This window comes from Delphinus delphis, chromosome 6, assembly GCF_949987515.2.
Source record: "Delphinus delphis chromosome 6, mDelDel1.2, whole genome shotgun sequence".
In the NCBI taxonomy this organism is placed as follows: domain Eukaryota; kingdom Metazoa; phylum Chordata; class Mammalia; order Artiodactyla; family Delphinidae; genus Delphinus; species Delphinus delphis.
This window is the reverse complement of record NC_082688.1, coordinates 87,496,667-87,524,305: the sequence shown is the minus strand read 5'-3', so window position 1 is coordinate 87,524,305 and position 27,639 is coordinate 87,496,667. Positions and strand designations below refer to the sequence as shown.

At 42.5% G+C, this 27,639-nt stretch overlaps 2 protein-coding genes across 5 annotated transcripts in view; one reads left to right on the top strand and one right to left on the bottom strand.

Annotated features, from left to right (window-relative positions):
- CDC14B (cell division cycle 14B) overlaps positions 1 to 9,497 on the top strand; it is a 105,746-nt gene extending 96,249 nt beyond the window's left edge. For 3 of the 4 annotated variants that reach the window (XM_060015005.1, XM_060015007.1, XM_060015008.1), the window contains exon 14: positions 1,729 to 5,402. In XM_060015005.1, coding sequence (XP_059870988.1) covers positions 1,729 to 1,765 — 37 coding nt within the window. In that variant the 3' untranslated portion in view covers positions 1,766 to 5,402. Of the gene's footprint in view, positions 1 to 1,728; positions 5,403 to 8,315; positions 8,376 to 9,424 lie in introns of those variants that run through there. The other variant, XM_060015006.1, reaches the window with a different exon arrangement.
- A 3,899-nt stretch (positions 9,498 to 13,396) lies between these two features.
- HABP4 (hyaluronan binding protein 4) overlaps positions 13,397 to 27,639 on the bottom strand; it is a 39,337-nt gene continuing 25,094 nt past the window's right edge. Inside the window, exons 6-8 of the mRNA XM_060013521.1 lie at positions 20,340 to 20,511; positions 16,843 to 17,028; positions 13,397 to 14,796 (exon numbers count right to left, since the gene is read on the bottom strand). Coding sequence (XP_059869504.1) covers positions 14,740 to 14,796; positions 16,843 to 17,028; positions 20,340 to 20,511 — 415 coding nt within the window. The 3' untranslated portion in view covers positions 13,397 to 14,739. The remainder of the gene's footprint in view (positions 14,797 to 16,842; positions 17,029 to 20,339; positions 20,512 to 27,639) is intronic.

Below are 27,639 nucleotides of genomic sequence, written 5' to 3'. Positions count from 1 at the left end.
TCTGGTGGCGGATGGGGTGCTGAGAGGAGCCTGTGTAGCACCTTCCTCATCCCCTTTCTTAAGTCCAGAGAAGTAAATTAATGGGCTTCTACACCTCCCACTTCCTGTTAGAGCTAGAAACCCATTTTAATGTTTCTGTTTTAATAATTAATCCACTGAAGAACCAGCTAAATAGAATTGGCCCATTTTTCAGTGTTGTTGTATCAACTCTGAAGGGCTCCCTGAGAATGAGTCTCGAACATTTCATCATCGAGCCTCTGATTGAGAACCTGTAGCCACCTCATTTGATGTCATTCAATTCGCTTCATGTCTGTACACTGCTCACCCATTGAGTGCATGTTTCTGTAAGCTTATACTGTTTCTTTGGGGCAGTCTTTTGTTTCTTTTTTTAAAAAAATTATAACTTCATTTGTTTTCTAAGAAAACTGTCATGTATAAGTGCCTTTTTTATTCCAAGTTGCATCATCGGGAACCATCACTTTCTGCTCCACCTGCCAAACCAAACAATGTTCATTGCTTTGGGGCATTTTGTACCTAATTATTCATAGTTTGGAGGAAGATAAACGCTCAGGCTCGCTCTTCAGCCTCTGAAACCATGAGTCTCTTCACAAGCCCTTCAGTTGGCGTAACTACATTTAGGACTTTGGCTTTTTAAGTCTTCTCATTTGTGACGTTTGCCATCATCATACCTGTCACTGCTGCTTCTTCCTTAGAATCTCAGATCTCAGTGTCTGTTCCATCACCTCTGGGCTTTAGTTCTTCGTCATTGCCATTATGTTTAAAAACTATATCACTGTAGAAGCCCCAGAATGTTGTATCTAAGTACTCTTTTATGCTGGTTACCTCTGTTCCTTTGAAATATTAATCTCCCTTTGAAATTTCAGATACTTTCCCTCTTGGCTCCACCAACTAACCTGGACCTTTATACTCAGTTCTCTATTGGGGTCTCGGAAAACTAAATGTTTGATTCGGATGAGCTGCTCTGATAGAGCACCGTTATCATCATCCAAGTGAGGGTCACCTCCAGATTGGAATTGGTTTCTCTCTTTTCTTTTGCTTTAGTTGTTCTCTGAAAGTTGCTATTTAGTTGAAAGCTAAAGTGATCAGTTGGGGAAGGAAAGAAAGGAGGTAGGGTGAAGATCAACGTAGGTCCATTATTCACGAACAGAAGAGGGTCGGCGGCTGTCCCCTTGCAGCTGTGCAGCAGTGCGGAGCAAGGTGGGAGCAGGTGCGGGGTGCCTGCTGCGCTCTGCTAAACTGGAAACTGCGTGCTGTGCCCCAGCTTTTTCTGTGACCGACTTCTGGCTTTGGAAATAATCAAGTAACACTTCTTTATCTTTTCATTCTTTCCACTTTTCCCACAGCCTGATTCCTCAGAGGGAAAGAAGGAAAAGGAATGCTTTGCAACAAATGCCCTTCATGGCATTATGGTACTCTCATTGCTCGGCCGCTTTTGCACTCCCTTCTTTTTTTATCGTTTTTCTATTGTTTTTTAATTTTTTGCAGAACTGAACCTTTTTCTGCTCTGCCTCTTCTCTCCTGTTTGTCTTTACTTTACGGTTGATATTGTACCGTCTTTTCCAAAGTATCTGTCATTAAAGAATTATACAAAGTGTATACTTTTTAGCATGTCAATATTTTTATTATGTTGCCTTCCTTGTCTTTGATAACTACATATGGGACACTTAAAAACCTTCATGGTAAAATCCTTTTTTTTTTCCCCTGTAGTCCCTCCATTTCAAGGACTAAAACAGTCTTGCGTTAAGTAAAAACCTGTGACCAGAACTTGAAGGAAGACTCTAGGAACAGAAAACTACAACGGGACTTTAGCACAATTTATTTGGAAACAAAACAGAATTGCAAAAGCCTTAGCTGCTTTCCACCTAAGAAGTTTATTCAATGAAGAAAATGTCCACTGGAATTTAAATAACTACATGAGTTTGGGTACAAGTGAATGACTTGAAGAGGGCCCAACTCTCCTTCTATAGAAATGTCTTTAACAAAAAAAGCTGTTGTAAATTAGTCTCAGGTGTAAATATCAAAGCCCTCTGTTATCAGGAGAGCTGACTAGTCTGTGTGGTGCACGTACGTCCCTGTGATGGCAATCAGTTTAGCTGCTGGCCTTCAGAAGAATTGAGGGTCTGATGGACGTTTTTTACTTATTTATTTGCTGTTCACCCTGTGTCAAAATTTATAAAGATAAAACAAGCATTACTGAAATGGTACTTTCTGTAATTTGATACTATTTGGTTTAATCATCTTCACTTTAGTATTTGTAATACTGTTATAATGTTAACTCTGTCAAGTACCCAAGCTGCTTGTCTTCCACCAAAGAGTGCTTTATTAACAAGAATCTGTGAAAACCACATTTGAAGGCTGTTGCATGTTGCGGTACTTCGGTAACCTAAAACTTTCAAGAGAATGTTAATAGTAGCTTTAGAAGACTCAGGAGGAGAAACTGGCTTCAGAGTTGGAAGACTGTTGTTAAGTCATTCGTTTGTCATTTCGAGACTGAAGAATGCCAAGGCTGCCCACTATTTGGTTGCCCAGTCATACAAATTAAAATCGTATTTCCTTCCATGCAGGAAAAAACCCCACACTGTTGGTGTTTCCCCTGGAAACAGTGATCCCAAATAAGGGTGACTTTTTAAAAAAGTTACTTTGTTAGGGTCTTTCTCTGTAGCATTGTGGATTTTTTTTGTTATGTGAATGACCTAAGGCCATTCACACACCCTTTGGTTTCAGTGACAGTTATTCGTATCTGGATTTCAGTTGTTTGTAAATAAGAAACTCACTGTTGCCTTTGGTTAGGGAATACAACTAATAACTCTTTGCAGAGTGCCTTCTCCCCTCAACCCCACAGAAACACAGCAGAGTCTGTAAAAACAATCACAAAACAGAATTTATTTGCTGCTAAAAAAAAAAAAAAAGTGGGTCCCAAAAGAAAGAAATATTTGTAATCATCTTGGTTACCTCCATAAGAAGTGAATGGTTTAGTTATTGCTAACCAGTGTTTGCCTGTCCTAGTCTGGAGAATGGGGAGATGATACAATATTAAAAGGCAAAATGCCTTCACGTTATAAGATGAATGAATCAGGTCAGTAGGCAATTCCATTTTTAAAAAGCTGCCTTTTTAATACAAATATGAAGAATAAGGAGTGGTTGGAATAAAGAGATTCAAGTCTGCTAATGCAGAAAGTAATTAGAAGACGGTGGATCTATTTTGGTATTTACTCTCTTGCAGTAATTGTAAGGTTGCCTAGTTTTGAGGGGAGATGGAAGATGCCATTGTTTTCGGCCAAACGAGCATTTGTTTGAGGTGCTCCTCATTGGGCACCATGAGGGCCATGCCAGCTTTTTTCTGAGGACTAGACCTCAGAAAAACAGTGTTTTTCTATCCCTGGAAGTTCATAAATATAAAGACCTACTTACCTGAGGGAAGACAGCTCTTCATCAAGCTTTGAGTGGGAGGGGAAACCTTCTGTTTGCTGTGTTGGTCTGGGAGATGATACTAAATATTGAAGCTGTGCCCAGGCATTAAACACTGAATTCTCAGGGCAACTCTTCTTCCCTTTATACTTTGAAAGGCCATCTCCTGCATAAACAATCCCGGTAGTTGTGAAAATCAAACTTCCGTCTGAACCGTTCTTGCTGGTCAGAACAAGTAAACGTGCCGTCACCCTCACAGTGAATAAGCCATTTGGTGTCTCTTGGGCTTCAATGTACCTTTCGTTTTACAAGTTGCCTTTTTGTGTGGCTGCTCAAGCGTCCAGCTAGAATTGCTGTCACTGTGGTTCTTTCTAAAAATCCTTGTATTTGACAGGCTCACTGAAATTAGTCATCGCAAACTAGTCATTTGTTAAAGAAGCCTTCCTTGGAACACACAATTTGGGATAGTGCTTCAGACGGATCGTACATAGCACAGTGTTAAAAGTACAGGGGACATCTAGAATCTAGGAAGTCTCTGCATCTGATTGATGGAAAGTTCTTCCTGCTGTGAATAAAAGTAGACTCTTCCCCCGGCCCCCAACTGAAACTTTAACATACCCAAGAATCTTCTCAGATTCTCATTTTTAATTTGTTATAGAAGATCTTGTTGCTATGGAATATGAAACAGGGCATGTCAGATGGAGAGATTTCTTTAACTTCAGAGCCTTAAATAACTTTGAAAGTACACCAAGACAGTTTCCATTGGAATTAAAATTAGAAATGAATATTTTTAGGTGCCCTTGAAGCTTTCTGGGGACTCAACCCATCAAGAGTTAGGGACGGTCCAAAAGAAGGGTGGTCTGCCAAACTGGGTACCTAGACATATAGACAGACTTCCATTATGTAATGCTACAGAAAAACTAGAAATCCCTCTAACCTGTCAGTGAAGAGGGACGGATCCTGAGCAGTGCCTCACTAAAACAAGCAGCCTTACTTGTCAAGACGTAGCTGCATCTAAGCGGCCCGCCACTCTTCTAGTCTCCAGAATTTTTCTGCTGTGAACTCGATCCTCTGAGCCTGTCCCCCACCCACTTCCTTCCCTGCCCTCCTCCGCCTCTCACAGGGGTGATTTCTACCTCTTGGGCCCCGACAAGATTGAAGGAGTCCCCAAGTGTTCTCATGAGTCCCCAAGTGTCTCCCCTTGGGTGAACCGTTTGGACCATCTGGTGTTCTGGGCCGCGTCATGCCAAGAGCTCCGGGAGCCCTTCCCTTGCTTGACCAGTGGGCCTTGCGTTCCTTTGATGTTTGTCAGAAAGTGGCTGAGCTGCTTCTCTTCATACAGTTTTTAAAGTGATTATTGCATTTTGGAAAGCAGTGCTCATCACAAACAACTTTAAAAACATGTTTTCATTCTTTCCTCGTTCTTTCCCACCGAAACTGTCCTTGTGGGGCTAGCTGCTGCTCTTCCTTTTCTCCTAGATCTGAGTATTCGCCATGTCACTAAGTGGAAATACTACAGATGTGTTTAATTGACTGGACAGTTCACCTAATCTGTGTAGGAAATTACCTCCTTAATTGCCCAGTAGAATTAACTGTCAGCAGATATATTCATCTGATTATATTACTGCAGTTTTATATTAATGATTTGCAGACTTTTATCTAACCTGCACTCATGTATAGATTATTAAAACTTTTAAAATGTGACTGATTAATCAGTATTGGATCAATCGTTGTCTTGATTTTTTTTAATTAAAATGTATATTTCTAATCATATTTTATAAAGCTGAGAGAACTAGTTGAATGTTTATTTTCCTGAAGGTATTTTTAAGATAAAGCTTCATAATGGCGTGTAAACTTTGCATATCTATATAGTTTGATACATATTGTCACATTTGTGTATTGTAACTGGTTTTATACGAAATGTTGAATAGTGGAAATTGTATAATTATAATCATGTAATTAAAAGTATTAACCAAACAGCCTTCTGAGTTTTTAATTCACTTATCATTCTGAATCATGGTAGGCAGTATAAAGTGGATGTAACCCTCTGTAGTATTAGTTTGCTAGGACTGCTATATACCAAAATACTGTGATCTGGGAGGCTTCAACAACAGAAATTCATTTTCTTATAGTTCTGGAGGCTGGAAATCCAAGATCAGGGTGTCAGCAGGGTTGGTTTCTTCTGATGCCTCTCTCCTTGGCCTTTTCTCTGTGCCCTCCAGTCCCTGGTGTCCCTCTGTCTGTCCTCCGTTTCTTATAATACGAGTCAGGTTGGATTAGGATCTATCCTAATGACCTCATTTTAACTTAATTACCTCTTTAAAGCCAGTGTCCCCAGATACAGTTAGTTACATTCTGAGGTAGTGGTAGAAGGGCTCCAACTTAAGAATTTGGGGGTATACAGTTTAGTCCATAACATCTTCCCCAGGATAAGACAGTAAGCAAGTGAGGGGGCTCCTGCTACGAACGCATTCACACACACCCACTAACCAGCTCAGGCATGCAAAGGTTTGACTTTTCTGGAAACCGCTAAGGATAGATAAGACACAAGTAAGTCAGGCCCTTGGAGTCTTGTAGGTTATATGCACCGTAGCCCCTTCATTTTGCCCGCCAAGGTCAGGATTAAAGTGCTGAGTAAAGGGCAGGACCAGTGCTAGAGCACTTCACATCCCAATGTGTAACCCAGGATGTCATCCACAGTGTTAATCACCTGCCTTCCCTGTTGGTCTCTTGTAGGGCGGAATCCTAAAAGACCTAGCTGCCCACACCATCATGCAGAGGTTGTGTCTAGGTTGTAGGAGTCTGTCAAGGAGTGCTGTCCAGTTCCCCCAAGGAACTTAGCTTTGATTTGTGCTAGGACATGAGTTTTCAAAGTACAAAGCAAAGGGATCTGTCTTCTCACCCCTATCCAAACTCCTCCTGCACACCACTACTCGCAAAGAGCGATTTCCAGGCTCTGCAGCGTCTGCCTGCCCCTCTATGGTTTACCCTGAGACCCGTGCTGCATCGTGTGCCCTCCTGCTGACCCACTGGAGCTCAGTTGGCATGGCCCAAGCAACTCAAGGTACATGAGAGTGTGAAAGGGGCAGGCTTGGCAGCAAGGCTCTGAGGCTTGCAAGGCTCTGGATGAAACCACAGGGCGTGTCTGTTTCTCGTGGGAGCAGCTGTGGCTTCCAGGACTGTGCAGTGTGGGCAACCAGCCTCTGAGACCCCGGCCCTGTAGATTCTTGGTCTCCTTCTCTGTTGTTGACCACTGTCCAGTTTTCATTTACCACGTGGACAATTTGCTAAATCCCTCTGCTTCTGTTTCTCAAGTAAAATGGGAATAAAGAGAATTCCCACCTTAACAGTTATAAGGAGAATTAAATGAGATAATTCAGCATTTGGAAAGTGCTTAAAACAGCATTTGGCACACAGCTTTCAATAAATTAATTTTTTCATACATTTAAGGTAATTTCTCTAGATAATTAGGTAAAGACCAATTATTTGATAGCAGATTATGGTCCCTCAGTATCCACTATTTTTGGTACCTGTAGCATAATTCCATGTAAGTATCATGGTGTAAGTTTTTAAAGAGGTCAGACTATTTTGACTTCTGAGTCTCTTGAGAGCGGTTTGTTCAAGGCAGAGCAGGGGCATAGTTATGTAGAAAAGGCCCCTTCCTGAGGCCCCATGAGTTTATTTAAATAGCAAGTTGATAATGGAAAGAGCAATTAGCAAGGTGCGTTCTAAAATGAGCTCTGCCACTTATTCTGTGACTTGGGGATCCTTTATCTGCCTCCTGGCCCTCCCTTTGTTCATCCGTAAAATTGGACCAATAAACGCGTAGTGTTTGGATTAAGAGAGACCGAAGTACGCGATTGTGGCATAGTATGGGGCCCGGTGCCAGCGTGGAGCATAACATCCACCACTGCTTTCTTTTCCTCTGCCCGTGGGTAAGTGCAGCTGTGGGTGCGTTGGAAAGCCGTGTAGTGGGAGGAATTCTCCACAAATGTGATTTTTACCTTCTCTGCAATATGCCGTGACTTCAATAACCGTTCTCTCCCCATTGTTGCCCATGTAGGTAGTTTCCAACCTCTTACCTTTATACCACTGCTTGAATATTCCCATATGTAAATTCTTCCCGGGTGGTGCTCCTTATTTTCTTGGGATAAATTCTTTCAAAAGGCATTTCTAGGTCAGGGATATGCAAAAGTTTATAGCTTTCGTTGTACAGTGCATCAAAAAGGAGCTTGGTGTCATTGTTTGGAACACGGATTCTGGACCCAGACTGGGTGTAAACCTTTGCTCTGCTGCTTGTTAGCTGTGTGATTTGGGCCAGAGTGACAATATCTAATATGGTTGTATGAGGATTAAATGATTTGATATTTGCTAATTACTTAGAACAAGCACCTGGTACATACTAAGAGCCATATCTATTATGTTTAATTTAAAAATTAAAATATTACCTTAATGCTCTTCAAAAGGACTATGATACATTCTGTGCTCCCTCTGTCCCCCATCAGCAGCTGTTGTGACACTGCTGAGCTGGTTAATTAACAGGAGGACACTGGCCCTAGGGCCATGGGTCGTGGTCACCATCACTCCCTGCTATATACTGTCCTATCTTTTAGCTGCCCCATTATTCAGATTCGGGGCATTTTGTCTTCTAAGTGGTTGGCATGATACGCCCCTATGTTATATATAGTCCCACCATTTTCTCAGCTTATTGGAGAAGCACGTGGACTCTGGGATCCCCTTTCAGGTTCCTCTCCAGGTAACCCCAGCTCCCTCAATGGGGAAGCTGGCCCAGTCCGTGTGGAATGGAGATCCTTCTGCGCTGCCCCTGAAGCATGTCTGGTCTCCTTGCCTTGTCTCTAACTGTGTCTCGTTTCTTTGCTAGAAAGTCTGCATGACTTTGACATGCTTCCGGATGACGGGCGCTCTATCCACACTGAGGTGCCCAGGTAAGGAGGCCTCCTGCAGGTCGGGAGCCTGGCCTTGGCCCCTCTGATTCTTATAATGGCCAAATATCATAGGTTAAATGAGGAGAGCCTTTGGGTGGGAATAGAAAGAGTGGGGGAGGTAGTGAGGTTTGTGCGTCGTTTTTCTTGTAGAAAGACAATGGTTTCTCTTCATCGTGGGTTTGCTTCCCTGTGTAAAGCAAGATGATTTTTCAGGCAGACAGTTCTTCCTTGTGTAGGACTCCAGAGAATGCAGCCAGTCTGGCATTCCTTGCAAACCTACCCCCCACCAACCTACTCAATGCCAGTCATGTCCCGGCTGTTGAGTAATCCAACCCCCCGCCCCCCTCCCCCCACCACCACCACCATAGTTTCAGCCACCCTCAGGAGGCAGTGCTGCCCCCAGTTGGGAACTGCTGATTAGGTTCACAGTTTTACTTGTGATGTCACAGAAACAGCAGCAGATGCTCTTTGGACCCTGTAAAGTGAATATTGTTCTCCTGCCTCGTTCTGCTCTGGCCCAAGCCCCAGCTGGCAGAGGAAGGGGTCGGAGAAAAGGTTTCATCTGTATAGGAGGCAGCAGAGGCTAACCCTGGGTATAGGGCTCATGAGTATTCATGAGACTGGGGGACCCTGAGATTTTAGGCGGGGCCTTCCTGCCTGGCCCTGGCTTATCAGTGTAGCGGCCATGGGGAGGTTGCCCATCCTGTTGTCTCCATCCCTGTGACGGGTCTGTTGTGACAGCTGGACAACACACGGAGTACCCTAGGCAGACCACTGATTGCATGTCCTTAAGCGGCAGCTGAGCGTTCCCTCCACATTGGCAGGACAGGCGTGAGGGCAGGGAGCGTGATGGCTGCTGGCCACCCTAGCTCACTCCTGCTGTTGAGCCATCCTCTCTGGCCAGCCCCAGATTTGCCTTGCGGTTAACCAGGGAGTTTAGAGGATGAACCCTGGGGTCTTTTCTCCAGACAGCATAATAAACTAGTAACCCCCCTAAGACAGGTTCTGGTGTTGTAAGTCCAACTCTGTGTGTCTCCCACCTTTTCCAGCGATGGTTGGATGTCCTGGGCTGTAACCTTTCTAGACCGACTTTTAATCTGGCTCGGGATCCGCAGGGACTAGATCTTCAGCGGTTTCTCCTGGATACCACAGCGTCACCATCAGAGATGTTCTCAAGGTGCCGTTTAAACCTGTTTCCTCAGGCCCGTGCCTCAGAGTCACAGCAAAGGAGTTTTTGCCTCGTTCTTCCACTGGGTATGGAGATTTCAGCCCAAAGCCAGAGCTGGGACTTCCTGTAGGTGACCTGGGGGGAGGACTGGGTTGGGGACATGACCAGGCTGGCACCCCCTCTGGTAGTGGTGCAATCCCGAGTCCAGGTCGACAGCATTCCTTGAACTTTCTTACGTTAGAGGTCCTTGTGACTATCTGATGGGAGTTGGTCCCTATGGCCCCCCCCAAAAGCAAAATTTTGAACACTTCATAGACAGGCCCTCCATGGCATCACAGCATCCAGAGGTGCTGTTCACACAGGTGCAGTGTGAAGGGTGCCCCCTAGAGGTGTGCCGTGAAGGAGCCTATTCACCAGTCATCCCAACGCCCCCTTCTGGGCCTTCAGGATCCTCGGTGAAAACCCCTGAAGGATGTCTTTCCACCCTGGTCACAGGACCCTGGGTTGCCACTTCCTTCGCTGGGCCACCTGGGCTCTGCCTTTCTCCTGCTTCCGTTCTACCCACCGTCCTCTCCCTCTTACTGAACACTCCTCTGGCGTCCCCGCTCACTTCCACTCTCACTTCCCCTCACCACCAGAACACGTAGGTTCTGATCATTTTGCATTGCCAAGAATGTAGGCCTCACCTCAGGTACTTTAAGTTTTCCTCCCTGTTGCTCTAATGCTGCTCCTATCTGAGCAGGTGCGTGAAGTGCAGACCAGAGCCCCCAGCACAGTTGTGCGGGTGGTTCATCAAGGTGAGTGAGGTCCCCCGGGGCTGGGCAGTGCACACCTCTCTGGAGGTATCCTCGATGCCTCTGGCAGGGTGGCTGTTCTCGAGAAAATAGTTTTCCTATTTTCTGAGAACATTTGAGAACTCTCAGAGCCCCCTGAGGGACTTATGTGTAAGTTGATGCCACTCCATTCTCATGACAGGCGTTTCCCAACTCATAAATGACTGTGCTTCCAAGTCAGTCTTCTGAAATGGGGCCACATTTTGCGAAGAAACAAGGCAGCTGGTGCTCTCCCCACACTATGGGGCCACTTTTGCCCGTGGTAAAGCTGTGATGGGTTAGAGAACCTTTGTGGTTTGGTTGGGGAAAGTCCTATTGCCTTGGAGTCATGGGAAACCCATGGCCAAGGAAAAGGCTTTCCCAGAGCAGCAGGAGATGGGCAGAGGCCGCCTGGGCCAGCGGAGGCCCCTGGAGTGCTTCGGACCTCAGGCTCCATGAGGCCCCTGGGAGAGCCCAGCTTCTGCTCCTGTCTCCACCAGCGCCTTGCCGGCAGCCTTGAACCTGGTCTCGTGGCCTCTCAAGTCTTGGCATCTCCACCTGTGCAGGAGACCTAATAAAGCTTTCTAAGAGCACTTCAAATGTTTTCAGGAGAACGTGTCACAGTGTGGCATTGCCCTGAGCGCCACCTCACCACAGGGAGTGGCTAAGCATGGCAGCACACAGCCCCATGTGGTTCTTCGGGGCCCCCACAGAGGTCCATGTGTCCTCTGGCCTTTCCCTGTCTCTCTCTCGGAAGCTTTGTCAGAGGGACTAATCAATTAACTGGAAATTTCAGGAGTGTGTAGAAAGAACACAGCTTGGGCACCGAATCATCTTCTCACCCCATCCCTGCCCAAACACTAGCTAGGGAGCAAGAAAGACGAATGTCCCTTCCTGTTCCCTGACTGAAAAGTGATGAGACAATTACAGACCGGCACATAGCAGTTGCTCAAGAAATGCTTGTTTCCTCAGGTTACCCAGGCTCTGCAAAGAGGGTGGAGGGGGATCCTTCAGACTTAAAGGCCATTCAGGCGAAGGGCAGAGCCGTATTGTTAGGGGTGCATCCTTGGGCAGTGCTTCCTCTAAGTCAGGAGAGCGGCTCCTTTCAGAAGGAGGGGAGGCTGTGATGGGCATGGTCGCATGGACAGGCTTCTGGAGTTGGCTCCTTGACCTAGGTGGTGGTTACAACAAAGTTTTTGCACTTTTATCCGTGTTGTATTTTACAATAAAGATTTATTTTCTGCTTTTTTCCTTCCTCATTCTCCTTACTGCGTAAATACAGAGAGCCAGGCAGAGCCTTACACTTGGGACACGTTGTGGGCAGTGGTGCCGGCAACCCAAGTACCCGACTTCAGGCCGATGTCGGGAGGATGTGGAGGTGAGGAGGGCAGGACCCTGCAAGCTGTTCAGCGTGTGATCCCCATGGAGGCTGAGGGTGGCAGCAGCAGCAGCAGTGAAAGGGAAGTGGGCAGATTGTTTTCTCAAAGTGAACCTCTGCTTGTCCTGCTGGGTCATGCTCTGCTGAGAGGGAGGGCAGCGTGGCTGTCTCCTGAATAGCTTAGAAGATGGTAGTTGTTTTCACTTTGAGGGCTGCCCTTTCCCAGCTTCTGAGACCCGGGTCCTGCTGCTCCGTAGGCCTTGCCAACACCACACATGGTGTGGTTCCAAAGGAGAAACAATGCCTTCACCTATGAAACACCTATGCCCTGGGCTGGCACGGAGGAGCGAGGGAACAGAGAAGGAAAGGACCTCAACTAGAAACCAGCACTAGAAAACGGGGTGCTTGCTGCGGCTTCTGTGGTTCTGAGGAGCCTGCCTTGCACGGGATGAAGATGTCAAATGCTTATCAGTAACATTAGGCTAAGGATGTACTTTTCAAAGTAGCCTGGCCAGACGTTCAAACCATCCAGTGCAAGGTTCCCAGCCAGGAGCAGCTTCTGCAGTGAGTCCGCCTCTTCCCAGACCCTGTCAGCTGTGTGACTTAGGTTTTCATTCCAGTCGAAGCAGGGCACCAAAACCTGTCAGGGGTCACACCTCCTCCTACTGATGCAGGTCCTGGGACCAGCTCATCCTCAGGAGCCCCGGCAGGGAGCGCCTGTATCAGAAGGGATCCAAGTCAGGCTTGGGGCTGGTACACCTGCCCTTGGAATTCAAACGTGCTTGACCTCCCACTTTCCAAGAGAGTCTGTTAGGCTCACACGTTTTCTTTAATGGGGTTAGTTTGCTTAGTATTAAGGTTACCAGCCAGAAACGTGTCCTGCCTCATGACAACACGTCTACACCCAAGCACCTCAAAGGAGTCTCGCAAGGCACTGTCACGTGGAAGGCTCTGCCTTGTATATAGGTCCGAATACACAATCCTGCCTCCTGAGTTTCCCTACAGCACATCATGGATTTCCCCTGCCCTTTGCTTCTGCTCTGTCTTCTCTGGGGCCGGACTGTGGACAACCACATGACAGAAGCCTGACATTCATCTGCCCCACCAGATTGGCAAGAGGTAGTCCTGGTGAGCAAATGAAGACCTCTAGCGGGCTCAGAAACCGTCCCCTATTCCCCCAACCTTTTTCTGACCACAAGACCCGAGACTGCTCCGTGGTACGGGCATCCTCAATGTGTTCTAAAGGGGATCTTCTTGAGAAGGATCTGTTTTGCCAATCTTCAAAGCCAGGGCAAGGCAAAAGGACTTCATGTGACACAGCACAAGCCTGATGAGCAGTGACACATCTTCACGCTGCACCCGCTGATTATCACGGCTGAACACGACATTCACTCTCACGAGACTTCTCAGGTCAGGTACTCACGTTCACTGTGTCTTTTCCGGGGAGAGGGAGTAAAATGATTACCTTAGTACTCAGATTAATAACAAGAATCCAAAAGTAGGCTGTCAACCACAGGGAAGGTCCTTAACTGGCTTAATGTGGCCGAGGGTTCAGTGCTGATTACTCAACAAAATATGAAATGACTCTTTCCGCTGTGGCCTTTTCCCACATTGTTCTCTCTTGACCTGGGTGTCACCAAAAGGATTCAGCTCTCTATACACAGACGAGGGAATACCAACCTTTATTTACACTTGGGTTCAAGTTCAGAACTGCCATCTTAGTATAGCAAGGCAAAAAAAAGCACAGATCCTGAGACCAAGGTTCAGATTCCCACATAAGCATATTAACCGTGTGACAACCAGCAAACGTTACCCAGTTTCTTCAGTAAAGTGGGAAGAGTGTCACCCCAGCTCCCAGCGGCCGTTACAGCTGCCCCAGCTGCCACCCTGGGCACCACCCTGCAGGCAGCTGGGCTGAGAGAACGTGGGCCTCCAGGTCTCAGCCCTGCTGGTTAGGGTGGGACTCAGGGAGTTATTGAACCTCTGAGGAAGCCCCTAACCCCAAAATTCTCCAAAGGCAAGAAATAGGAACTCGAACTGGTGCAAGGGCTAAGTGAGAAAAACTAAACATAGGTGTTCAATAAATATTAGTTATTTATAAGTCTTGCCCAGGACAGGGACGGAGGGCCTCTGTCACAGGTGTTGAATTCTGACGCTAGCTCTGAGGGAGAAAAGCATGGGGTGTTAAGTTGCAATTCTTGCCTGGACCCCTTTTCATTTGATTGGTGGGATAAATAACATTATTTAAAAAATCATTTACTTCATACTCATCCTAAAACCCACCCAAACACTAAATATGCACATTTATACTAAGCGCGTGTGTGTACGTGTGTGCACATACACGCAGAAACCACGAGGTAGTTTGGATCACCGTGAAAAAATCAATACTTTCCCTAATTCTCTGCCGCAGAGTGGTAACCAGTGATTGCACGATAGCTACTTAAAATTATTGGTTAAATGAAAACCAAAAAATTCCAGGAGAATATAACATTTACAAGTAAATAGTAAATACAACTGTATTTTAATTTCTTGGTCTCGGAAAACTAGGCTGTGACCGCTTTAAATTAATGGTCCAAGTTATATGTATTTCCTTTAATACAGAAGGACATAGCCTTCCGGTATCTATACAACTTACTAAGTAGTCTCAATAGATTCTATTTTACAACTTGCTTTACTCTCCATGCTTTTGTGGAAGATTCAATACAATCTCTATGTACATATTTTAAACATTATTTCTGAACTACATTTGGAATTCCTTAAATAAAAAAATAATCACCATTCTCCACCTTCTCGGGAAAGTGCCAGACTAACGCCTGACCAGCACTGCTGCTCTCTAGCATCTGGAGAAATCCTTATTCCCACACCACCCCCAGGCCAAAAAAGTGCAATGAATTCAAACTACATGGGAAAAAGCAACATCTATTGTTCTTATCTTCCCCACAGCAAGAAAAGTCTCTTTATAGGTATGCCAGTGCTGTTTTAATTTGCCAGGGAAATAGGGCTCTCTCAAGCCAGAGCAGGAAAATCTTCAGGGTCGTCTGGGTTTGGAGCAACATCTTGTGTCTGAAAAAGAAAAGTTTTGAAAGCAACCGTCACTTCACCCATTCCCACCTGGGTGCAGAGCTGTGTGAAACACGGTGCCCACTCTCCCTCAGGGGAGGAGCTAATGGGGTAGGGATAGCGGCCCAAACGTTGAGGGAGAGAGGGTCCCAGTGGGAAGAGAAGAGTGGCAGGGTCACTCTGAGTGAGGCCCTGCTCTGAGCTGCAGCCAAGTGCTGCACAGACCCCAAAGAGGGGACATGGAAGGGTGCCTCTCCCTCCTCTGACCCGCTCCCGTCCCTGTTGCAGAACGGCTGGCAGTGCCTACTGGCCACCCCCGGCCCTCCCTCCCACAGATCCTTACTGATCTTACAGATCCTTCCTTCATCCAATAAATATGGAGGATATTTATTGGATAAATTTGCTCCATGTAGCAAAAAAAAAATTTGCTACATGGAGATATAAGGATGATTAAAGACAGTCCTGCCCTTGGGGAGCTCACAAAGTTGGGGGAGAAACATACTGGTAAGTTCAGTCACAGATGGCCTGGGAATGGGGGCCCACAGTCAGGGCATCCAATGCAATTTGGTGGCCAAGTACACATCACAGTCAAGTAATGTTTTCTAGAAGAGAAGGTTCTCCCAGAGATAAGCCTCAATGAATGAGCAAAGAGAACAGAATCCCGCAACAATGCGAGCGTGAAGGCTGTTAGAAGCTGGAAGAGCCCAGGTGGGCGGCAGGTTCGAGGACCGGATCACCACACTGCACACGCGGTGGCAGAGCTCTGCTATGGGAAAGGAGTGGATGTATATTTTCTATTCCCAGAATAGTTCCTTTTTCCAACATGGCCTCAAATGTACCCAGAAAAAACAATGTTGTGTTTTTGCTCTTGTTTAAGTATAACAGACTAGTTTCTCCTCCCAGGGGCTGCTCCCTGGAGTAAGGGAGTCAGGCAGCAAAAGGAACATTTCCCAGACCAGCCACAGAGAAGGGGCTGCTCCTCTTCCATCGTCACAAGTGTGGCACGGGGGCCTGTGCTGGCCACCGGGCCTTGTGCCCAACTCCCACTCAACAGGTGTTTGTTCAAAAAACATTTATGAAGCACCTACTACAGCTTACATTGCGCTAGGCACTGGGGAAACCATCATGTCCCCTGGAGACAGCAGACACTGATCAACAACTGCACCAGCGAGAATACAATTACAAATGCAGATGGTGCTTCAAAGCAAATAAGGACTCTGACCTGGTCTGGAAGACTTCTCTGAGAAAGGGAGGTTGGAGGATCTATTCTAGGTAAACAGGCAAAGGGGTGGGAGAAGGGCCAGCAGGTGCAAAGGCCCTGTGGGGTAAGGAACATGCTTGTCTGTTCTAGAAGTAGAGCAGTGTTGGCTGAAGAGTGGGAAAGAATGGTTTGAAGCGAAAAGGTGGCCTTGAAGCTGTAGGAAGGATTTTGTCTACCCTGAAAGCATCAGGGCCCAGGGCAGATGATCAGACCATGGTAAGCCACCGTCAGTTGATCTAATTCAATCCCAAGCCTGGGGATCTTATCTGATGCAGATGTGTGAATTTTTCTCCAGCTCTGAACGTGCGTTCATGGCAGACATCGAACTTCCCTGGAGACCCTGGAGGCCAGGGCTACACAATGGTCTGTATCCAACTGATGTCCATCATGCTACCATGACCGTTCCAAACACTCCCAACATCAGACCCACACGAGACAGAGGAGGAAGAACCTCCTCTGTCTAGACGAGGCAGAACCTGATGATCTTCCAAAATTAGACTATGTAGGCCCAGGGCATCTTCATCCTCTCACTTCAGAAAACCATCAGGGTTTAGAATATAAACACTGGGCTTCCCTGGTGGCGCAGTGGTTGAGAGTCCGCCTGACGATGCAGGGGACACGGGTTCGTGCCCCGGTCCGGGAAGATCCCACATGCTGCAGAGCGGCTAGGCCCGTGAGCCATGGCCGCTGAGCCTGCGCGTCCGGAGCCTGTGCTCCGCGGCGGGAGAGGCCACAACAGTGAAAGGCCCACGTACCATAAAAAAAAAAAATAGAATATAAACACTTACCACCACTTCTGCTCTGGGTCCATAGTTTTCTGCCCTTCTGATCCTTCCCCGGCCTCCCCGTGTGCCACCTCTGGCTCCGCGCCCGGGACGAGGGAGGTTACCAAAATTAATCTCCAGCTGGGATGTGATGTCATTGGCCGCTTTCCGGAAAACGTGGGCATCATCCTCATAGTCATCCTTTACCAACTGAAACACAGTTACAGCATCAAACACAGAACACACACATGGCCGTCTCCATGGACACTCACTGGGCCGGGCTCTGGGCAGGGGAAGATGCTGCTGCTCTGCTTCCAGCCAGGTGGGTTCTGCACATTTTTGAAGCCACATGTTCTCATACTCATAGTCCTTGTTTTTTGAATTGGAGTATAGTTGATTTACAATGCTGTGTTAGTTTCTGCTGTAACAGCAAAGTCAGTCAGCTATACATATACATATATCCACTATTTTTTTAGACTCTATTCCCGTATGGGTCATCACAGAATATCGAACAGAGTTCCCTGTGCTACAAGGTAGGTTCTTATTAGTTGTCCATTTTATACATAGTAGTGTCTCACAGTCTTAATTCAAACATTTTTGAACTTACCGTTACTTCAAGTGAGACCAAATTTCTATCAGTTTAGTAGGTTAAGATGTAAGATTTGACGTGACTAACAGTAATCATTTAAATGTTTTATATCGAATAAGTGTATTTTGCTGAGATTGAAAAGTTTTAGTTTCTGCCTTTTGTTTTATTTCTTCACAAATGCTACTCTGATAAATAAGGAAAATCACCTTCCTAGAATAGAGCTTGATGGAGAAACTTCTTTCAACATGGGTGCTGACTGTACAAATACCGTATGTTAAAAACTGGATGATATACAATAAACACCTCTGACTCAAAATATATGGAAAGGATAGAACAACAGTATGATTTATCTGAGGGTTGCTACCAAGGCAGCATAAAGAACTCAAGCTGCTTTTGAAGAACTGCTCTAGTTCAAATTCTTTGAGAAAGTACATTTTATTGTAAGAGGTCAAATAAGTTCTACCTCTTGTTAAAAGAACACTGTATTAAATAAAACTCCTTCAAATTTGATTTGGCTTCAATTCCTAACCATGAATGAAACAAAGAAGAACTCTCACTTTTAAGTAAAATATAAACCTACAGAAAATATGCCAGTGATCGTAGACGAGAATCTCCCAAGTGCTGTAAGGTTAAACATCCCTACAGCTTGTCCAGAAAATGGAATCAAATTTCCCTGAGCACATCAGTCCCTTTTGGCCATATGTTCATTTCAGGTTTCACATTTAACACTTGTGTCCCCTTCGAAGTTTCAGATTAAAATAAATCAAAGGCCTTAGATGGGCTCTCAAAGCTAAAAAGATGAAGGAAAGAACAATTCAGGAACAATGGCACTCTGGCAACAAGACAAACACAAAAGATATAAGAGGTAAAATGATAACTACGGCCTGGTTTAGAAAACAATTGGCTGTCAGTGTGCCTCAGCAGAGACACGGCAGCCTTCCCAGTAAGAAGGGACAACTTGCAATGGAAGCAAAGTGAGCGAATAGTCAGGCCAAGGTGCTTTAAGGTCCCAGCTCTCTTCATAGGCTACTGTTTGGTCTGAACCTTGCAAAGAACAGAGCTCCATGCAAACAAGAGGTGTTATTCTAGTGCCTTTGTCTCTTAGGGTACTCAGAACAAAGTCAGTGACACCAATCACTTCTTGGACTAGTGGTTTGGCTTCTGTTGCTTTAAGAAAAATTCCTGGCTAAAATCGTCAATGCCACAAGATTAATAAGTACCAAAGATGTGTGCTTTACTGAGACCAAGCTCGATGACTCAGCAGCTAACACAGTTGCTTCAAAGATTCCAGGAGACCTCTCTCTGGAGCCAGGGAGGATGAATCTGGTGTGGATTAAGGAAGAGCAGCTTCTATTTTTACCTAACATGTCAGCTGCACATTTCACATCCTAACAGCACAATTGTTTTAGGCAAAGCTTTATTTACAGTGCCCCAGAACAAAAAAGAAGAAAATGGATAGAAAAAAAAAAAAAACAACAACTAGCTGATGGACTTGTAAAAAGGCCTCACTCGTATGTGTACAAAAAGCCATTTCTAGTGGAAAAGCTAAAAACTTATTAGACTCGGGCTTCCCTGGTGGTGCAGTAGTTGAGAGTCCGCCTGCCGATGCAGGGGACACGGGTTCGTGCCCTGGTCCGGGAAGATCCCACATGCCGCGGAGCGGCTGGGCCCGTGAGCCATGGCCGCTGAGCCTGTGCGTCTGGAGCCTGTGCTCTGCAACGGGAGAGGCCACAACAGTGAGAGGCCTGCGTACCGCAAAACAACAACAACAAAAAAAACACAAAACGTACTAGACTCCAAGAGCTTGGACTGACTGAAACAGGAGTTAGGAGGGGATCCTGTTTCATAAATGACCCCCTAGGGAAACTATTCATTCAAAGAATATAACTAACCAAAGTGTAAATGGGAACACAGACAAATCTACATAGTACAGAACTCCTGAGTTTCAAATGGAAAATCAGTGAATATCCAGCAGACAGGAAGGGTGCTCACTACCGTCATCGACACAGAGACTGGTATCAAGATAAATAGCTGTGACGGAATGAAACAAACTCTAAATTTTAAAATCAGAATGATTCAGTGTACCCTTCCTTAAGTTCAGCAGCTTAAATAGAATGTGATTAAATAACTCTCTGACCAGCCTTCTCAATATCTGCTGGAAGATATTTTCAAAGCGGAAGTTGCCAATGAAGAGCTGAACATAAACCTTGTAAAATCAGGACCACAAAAGACAGAGGAACGCACAAGCAGTTCCAACAGGATAGCTGGCCACAGCAGCAGTGCCCGACGGTGCTGCCAGGTGCTTCAGGGCTCCTCTGGTGAGTTTCTGCAGAGGGAGCAAAGCTGCTACAGTAACACAGAAAAGGCTTCACCCAACCCTGACCAGTTAAAAATGATCAACTAGTTCCAACTAAATGCTCTTATTAGGAATTAGAACTGTGAAAAAAAACCCACTGAATCACTTTGCTATACACCTGGAACTAATAAAATATTGTAAATCAACTATACTTAAACTTAAAAAAAACAAAAGAATTAGAACTGAAGATAATCTAATCACGAAAATGCAGAGTAGTTATCCTCTGAAATGGATTCAGGAAACATTCTGTACCTCTCTTCTGACACAAAATTGACATGCAGCTAAAACATACAGCATGTGCACAGTCTTTGCACAGTTCTGGAGGGAGCAGAAAGTGCACTGTCACTATAACTGCTTTGGATTAAGTATTAATAGGTCAATTCTTTTTCAATTTTTTTCTTAATAAACAATAAAAATACAGTAAAATTAGGCACACATAATCTCTGATTACTCTTAGGTTGAAACTAGAATGTCAACTACTAATGTTCCATTTTTAAAATAGAAGTGGAAAAGCCCATTTCGTTTCCAATAAGGTAACAGTGAAGATTACCTCTAGATACAAAACATCATGCTTACATCATCTCTATATTTAGACTTGTGTATCACCACTGCTTTGGAAGGGACAGTGGACTCAGGTTTCCGGATGTTAAATTCAGGCTTTGGTCTGGTCTGTTCTTGAAGATTTTTCCACTCATCTAGGGTCATCTCTTGAACTTGAGTTTCTTCTTCTACCTCCAACTCAGGAACTCTATAAAGAAGTAAAATCATAAAGAATTATTTCTGACAGGTCTGAAATGTCTACTTTCTCAAAGAGAAAGTCATAACCATTAGTTTAACGTACTTTCATGGTTCTGTATCTTAAATTTAAATAAGGTAAGAAAATCTTTGAACCATAAGCTTCTTTATTTTATTTTCATCATTTTATGCCACCATTGCCAACTGAAGGTAATTCCTGTCTGTGTTCAAAGCAGTCTTTGAAAAATGGGAGCATCACCATCCCAATGACATTAATATTACACTTCACCACCAGGCACTCCCTTCCCCTATGACATTACACACAAAATGAGATAGGCAATTGTAGAAACAAATGGGAGAAGTAACTGAGACAAAACACATATAAGGAGACCATGAACAGAGGTTATAAACAATGGGTCACAAATATGTACTTTTGTAAATATCCTCCTTAAATTCATGAATTCTTAAAACAGAAGACAGACATATAGAACAATGGAATAGAATTCAAAGTCCAGAAATAAGCCCTCACATTTATGAGCAATTAATTTTTTTGATCAGGGTGCCAAAGACCATTCTTTTGCACTTGGATATTTAGTTTTCCCAGCCCCGTTTGTTGAAAAGACTGTTCTTTCTCCTTTGAATTAAGTTGGACTTCTCACACCATAAATATAAGAGCTAAAAGTATAAAACTCTTAGAAGAAAACAGAGGCATAAACCTTGGATTAAGCAATGGTATCTTACATATGACATCAAAAGCACAAGCAACAAAAGAAAAAGTAAATAAACTGGACATCACCAAAACTGAAAATTTTTGTGCTGCAAAAGGACACCATCAAGAAAGTGAAGAGACAACTCATAGAATGAGAGAAAATATTTGCAAATCATATATATATCTAATAAGAGACTTAGATCTAGAATACATAAAGGACTCATAACTCAAAAAACTAAATGATGCAACTAAAAAATGTGCATTTGTCAAAACAATGAATGTACACTTATTTTTGTACATTTCACAATAAATAAATTTTATATCAGTTTAGGTGGTGGGTATAGGTGTTCACTGTAAAATTCTTTAAACTTGGCTGTGTTTGAAATTTTTCATAATAAAATGCTGGAAAAATACTAATATTAAAACATATCCCAAACATACATTGGCAAAAATATAAAAAGACAGTAAATTTTGTAATGCCAAATACTGGAAACAACCCAAAATCATCTGGAGGGAATTTGCTGGAAAAATTATGTATATCAAACATGAATATTAAGCAGCTAAAAAGAAATGAGAAATACATAAATTGCTGTGGAGCACCTCCTGGATATACTGATGAAAAAGCAAGGTGGAATGTCTGTTACCACTCACCTAAGAAATAAGGAGGCATACAAATATATATACATATAGGTTTAAAAAAAAAATCATAATATAAACCAGGGAAAGAACAGGGATAGCAGCTATTTGGAAAATATCATGTTTTAACAGATTGTACTTTGGAAACATTTAAATATTTTACATAAATAAATAAATCTATAAAACAGATTTAAATTAAAATTCAATCTCTAAAATTTGGAAGCAAAATTAATCAAATTAGCCTAATTGTTTATCAAGTTGGTGATAAAAGCATCAGAAAAAAGCTATTTAAAGTGCCTTTAAATACAAATTTATAATTATTCATCTCTCTGTATGTAACTTTTTAATAATCATATTATTGGAGGTAGTGTTGGTAATATTATTTGTTACTGTCGTGTGTGCAGCAAATGGGTAATAGTATGATGTTATTGACAACTGGGATTTTCAGCATGGAAGAAAAAGAGAAACAAACTTAAGAAAGTTTAGCTAAAAATTTTGTACTCCTAAATTTCAAATGGAAATATTGAATGAACTCATAATATATTTTAGCTTAAAAATGTGTGTGTGTGTGTGTGTGTGTGTGTGTGTGTGTGTATTCCTCAGCTCTGTCCACTTAAATGTCCTAGAAACAGTTAAGAACCTAGTAGCAGTAAGTAACCCTAGTGCCTAGACTATGGTCTCTAAATACCATATTCTATTTTTTTAAAATTTATTTTACTGAAGTACAGTTGATTTATACTGTACAGCAAAGTGATTCAGTTATACATAGATATACATTCTTTTTCATATTCTTTTCCATTATGGTTTATTACAGAATATTGAGTAGAGTTCCCTGTGCTTTACAACAGTAGGACCTTGTTTATCCATTCTATGTAAAATAGTTTGTATCTACTAATCCCAAACTCCCGATCCATCCTTCCCCGACATCCACTCCACCTTGGCAAACACAAGTCTGTTCTCTATGTCTGTGAGTCTGTTTCTGTTTCATAGATAAGTTTATTTATGTCATATTTTAGACTCCACATATAAGTGATATCATATGGTTCTAAATACCATATTCTATTAAAGGACTCTGGCTCCCTGGAAAAATGACTCAGTATGAGACGTGAAGTATAGATGATGAGTCTGAAACATGTCCTACCAGAAAGCAAGGAAGCTATCAGAGACCACTGAATGTGTGTAAAAAGGATCAAGAATCAACTTGAAGAGGCCCCCTCCAGTCAAAAAATGGATCAGTTTAAGCACCAATAAGCATAAAAACTCAGTGTACTGAAACACATCAGATATGTTTATATCTCTAAGTTCACAAGGACACTTAAAAAAAGTCACTGGCACCTTTGAAGGATATGAGGGAACCAACTCATTATTCTGAAAATGAGTAAATTAAAAGTAAAACACGCCTTTTATGCATCCTTCATTTCCTAAACAAACTTACACTCAGTTTAATCAACTAGTTCTAGGTAAGCTTTTCTTTACAGATCATCCCAGCTACTTAACTGAAGAAAGAATCATAGAATTAGACTATCACTAATTTGCAGCCCTAATGAATTAATGGATAAAGGCAATGATAATCAGCAGCCTTCCATAACCTATGAAACAATCTTGCCAAAGAGTTGAACCTGAATTTAATCAAACCTCTGCCTCTCATTATTAATATTCAGGAAATTTTTTTAAAAATATGAAGAACAGAGAAACATGTTGGACTACTCTACAATGCCATGCTGGGACTGGCTTGCACCAAGTCGTAACAGCCAATCGTTAAATTCTCAGGAATTTTGCGAGTTGGCTGTGAAATACAGTTGTTAAAAATTAAATTATAGAAACACATAATTAAATGTTAAAACATGTTTAAATGTTAAAACAAAGGTAATAAATCCTCACAACTCATCATTCCCTAATTATTTCACTACATTTTGCCTTTTCCTATGCACTTGAAGTTATTTATCTCTATTTTATGTGTAGAGTGGATATACTATGCAACGATGTACTACCGCACATCTTTTCCCACTCTGTGTTCAATGATGTTGCTTTGGTGGTTTTAAATCAGCCATGGTAGGAATATTTACACCACAGAAACTAGCAAGTGCAATAGATCCAGGCTTTTTCATGCCAGAGAACCAGATGTTAAATATTTACCAGCACACCACTGATTACAGGGGTGCAATCAATACAATTCTGACTCTGAGAAACTATTTGGACAAATGACCCAGCTTTTTCAACAAATAAATTGCAAGAAAATTAATAAAAAAGAAGACACGTAGATTGAAAGCGACTTAAGGGTAATCAAGATAGTTTGATATTGGCAGAACAATGGAACAGACTATAGAGAAATAGGCCCACACATACATGGGCGATTGATTTTCAAATAATGGTTTTCAGTATGCTGGAATAACTAGACATGCATATGCAAAAAAAAAAAGGAGGGAACGTCTATCCATACCTCACATTGTATATAAAAGTCAACTCAAAATGGACCAAATGTTAATTTTTAAAAATGGATCATAGACCTAAATATAAAACCCAAAATTATAAAACTTATAGGAGAAAACATTTGTGGTATTAGGTTAGGAAAAGATTTCACACCAAAATCATGATCAATGAAAGAACTGATAAATTGAACTTCCTCAAAATTAAAAACTTCTGTTCTTCAAAAGACACTGTCAAGAGGGGACTTCCTGGGTGGTCCAGAGGGTAAGACTCCATGCTCCCAATGGAGGGGGCATGGGTTTGATCCCTGGTCGGGGAACTAGATCCAGCATGCAAGCTGCAACTAAGAAGCCTGCAGGCCGCAACTAAAGATCCCACATGCTGCAACGAAGATCCCATGTGCCGCAACTAAGACCTGGCACAGCCAAAATAAATAAATAAATATTTTTTAAAAAAGAAAAAGAAAATGGGTGGTCATCATTTAAAAAACAAAATGACACTGTCAAGAGAATAAAAAATCAGGCCACAGATTTGGAGAAAATATTTGCAAATCATGTATCTGATAGAGGACTTGAATCCAGAATATACGAAGAACTCTCAAAACTCAGTAATAAGAAAACAAACCAATTATAAAATGAGCAAATGATTTAAACAGACTACTAAAGAAGACATACAGATGGCAAATAACCCGTGAAGAGAGGCTCAACATCATTAGTCATTAGGGAAATGTAAATTAAAACCACAATGAGATATACACCTATTATAAGGCTGAAAAATTAAAAACTGGAACAACCACTTTGAAAATGAGTTTGGCAGTTTCTAGAAAAGTTACATAAACACCTGCCATTTCACTCAGGAGAAATGAAAATGTATATCTACAGAAAGGCACACACAGAAATGTTCATAGTAGCTTTATTTATAATAGCAAAAACTGTAAACCCACATGATCATCATCAGGCAGATGGATAAACAAATAGTGGTCTATCTGTAAAATGGAATATTGCTCAACAATAAATAGGAAGGAACTACTGAAACACTCAACAACCTGAATGAATCTTAAAATATGCATGCTCAGTGAAAGAATATAGACAAAAAAAGAATACAAAAAGAATACATGCTGTATGCTTCCATTTATATAAAATTATAGCAATTGCAAACTAATCTTTAATGACAAAAAAGTAGATCACTGGTTGCCTGGGGGAAAGGGGCGGGATGGAGGGATTACAAAGGGACACAAGGAAACTTTTTGGGTTGATAGATGTGCTCATTATTTTTATTGTTTATGGATCTCAAACTTGTAAAACTGTACATTCTAAATATGTGCTGTTTATTGGATTTGGATTGTATCTCAATAAAACTGTTTTTAAAAGAGATGTAAGAAACATAAAAATTAAAATGTATATTTCAATATTAATTCAAACAAATAAGTTGTTTTAAAAAAAGATTTTGAGATAATCAGGGAAACTGACAAACTGCCTAGATATTTAATGATAAGGAATTGTTAAAAAATTTTAGATGGGATAATGATATTCCAGTTATGTTTTTTTTTTTTTTTTGCGGTACGTGGGCCTCTCACTGTTGTGGCCTCTCCCATTGCGGAGCACGGGCTCCGGACGCACAGGCTCAGCGGCAATGGCTCACGGGCCCAGCCGCTCTGCGGCATGTGGGATCTTCCCGAACCGGGGCACGAACCCGTGTCCCCTGCATCGGCAGGCGGACTCTCAACCACTGTGCCACCAGGGAAGCCCCCAGTTATGGTTTTTTTAAAGGAAGTCTTTTAGATATAACATTCTGAAACATTTTTGGATAATATATAATGTGTCCTGGAGGTAGAGGAAGTGGGTAGAGAAATATATGAAACAAGAATGACCATGATTTGATAACAGTTTAGCTGAATAACTTAATTGGAGTTTCAATATACTATTCTTATTTTATATACATTTTTTCTGTAACTTTTAACAAAAAGAGCTAAAAATAAAGAAATATTAAGGAATCATGAGGGTTTCTGTAGCCTACTTGTGATAGAATTAAGAAATCTGTGGCACCGATGCTATGAATTTGATTCTTTCTTAACTAAGATAACCTAATAGAAGTTAATAAATTCCAAAAAGTTCAATAAGAACAGATTTTGTGTTAAGACCACAAAAGAAGTACTTTTTGTCTGCTTGTTTTCTTAAAAAATATATCTAGGGCTTTATATATATATAAACATAAACAACTAGAAAAAGTAGAAGGCATGTAAGAAATGCAGCCCTGAAGTGACACAGCCACCCAAAATAAAGCAAATAGTGCAGTTCAGAATAGAGAATCTGCCACAAGTGATTCCATCCATGAAAGTGATCAGCCTGACACCCTTTACTCAGATGTGCCTCATTTGAAGGTGTTCTTACAGATGCCCCCATGCATTCTCCTTTATCACCTGCCATTTCAACAAGCCATTTTGGGAGCAGTATAAAATCACCAAGGACAGGCTCCTTAATTTCATTGCCTATTGGCCAAAAATAATTATAAAAAACACACTCTAAACAAACAAAACACATTCTATGACAGTTCTGTAAGGCAGATTCCATTTCCCATTTGAATCAGCTCTGAACGTAGTTTTTACTGCCGTTTTAGCAAAGACTGGATATTCAACAGGAAGAGATATAGCTAATTCTCAGTTCCAGGAAGGACTAATGCAAGTATATTTCTAACAGTTATAAAAGCAACATAACTGCTATCACTCTAAATTTAACAATTCCCTTTTGAGTAATTCAAAGACCTTTACAGTTCTTGGTTTATCAGGTGGGCCAAAGAGTGCCTTTGGTATTTTAAGTAAAAATAAAAGACACATTTTTCATTTTCCCCAAGAACTTTATTGAACAACGTATTCACACTTTTGTTCCACTACTTTCTGCCATTTTCCAGGCAATTTCATAAGTCCAAAACTTTTTATCTTTTTGAGCAAAGAACTGTTCCAGGTGCCTTTTATAGTCTTCCAGGGAATTGAATTTTTTTCCATTAAGAGAATTTTGTAAAGACCAAAATAGATGGAAATGCGAAGGTGTAATGTCTGGTGAATATAGCGGATGAATCAGAACTTCCCAGACAAGCTGTAACAGTTTTTGCCTGGTCATCAAAGAAACATGTGGTCTTGAGTTATACTGATGGAAGATTATGCGTTTTCTGTTGACTAATTCTGGACGCTTTTCAACTGGGTGCAGCTTTCAGTTGGTCTAATTGGGAGCAGTATTTGTTGGAATTAATCGTTTGGTTTTCTGGAAGTTCATAATAGAGGACTCCCTTCTGATCCCACAATATACACAACATCACCTTCTTTCGATGAAGACCGGCCTTTGGTGGTTGGTGGTAGTTCATTTTGTGTGCCCC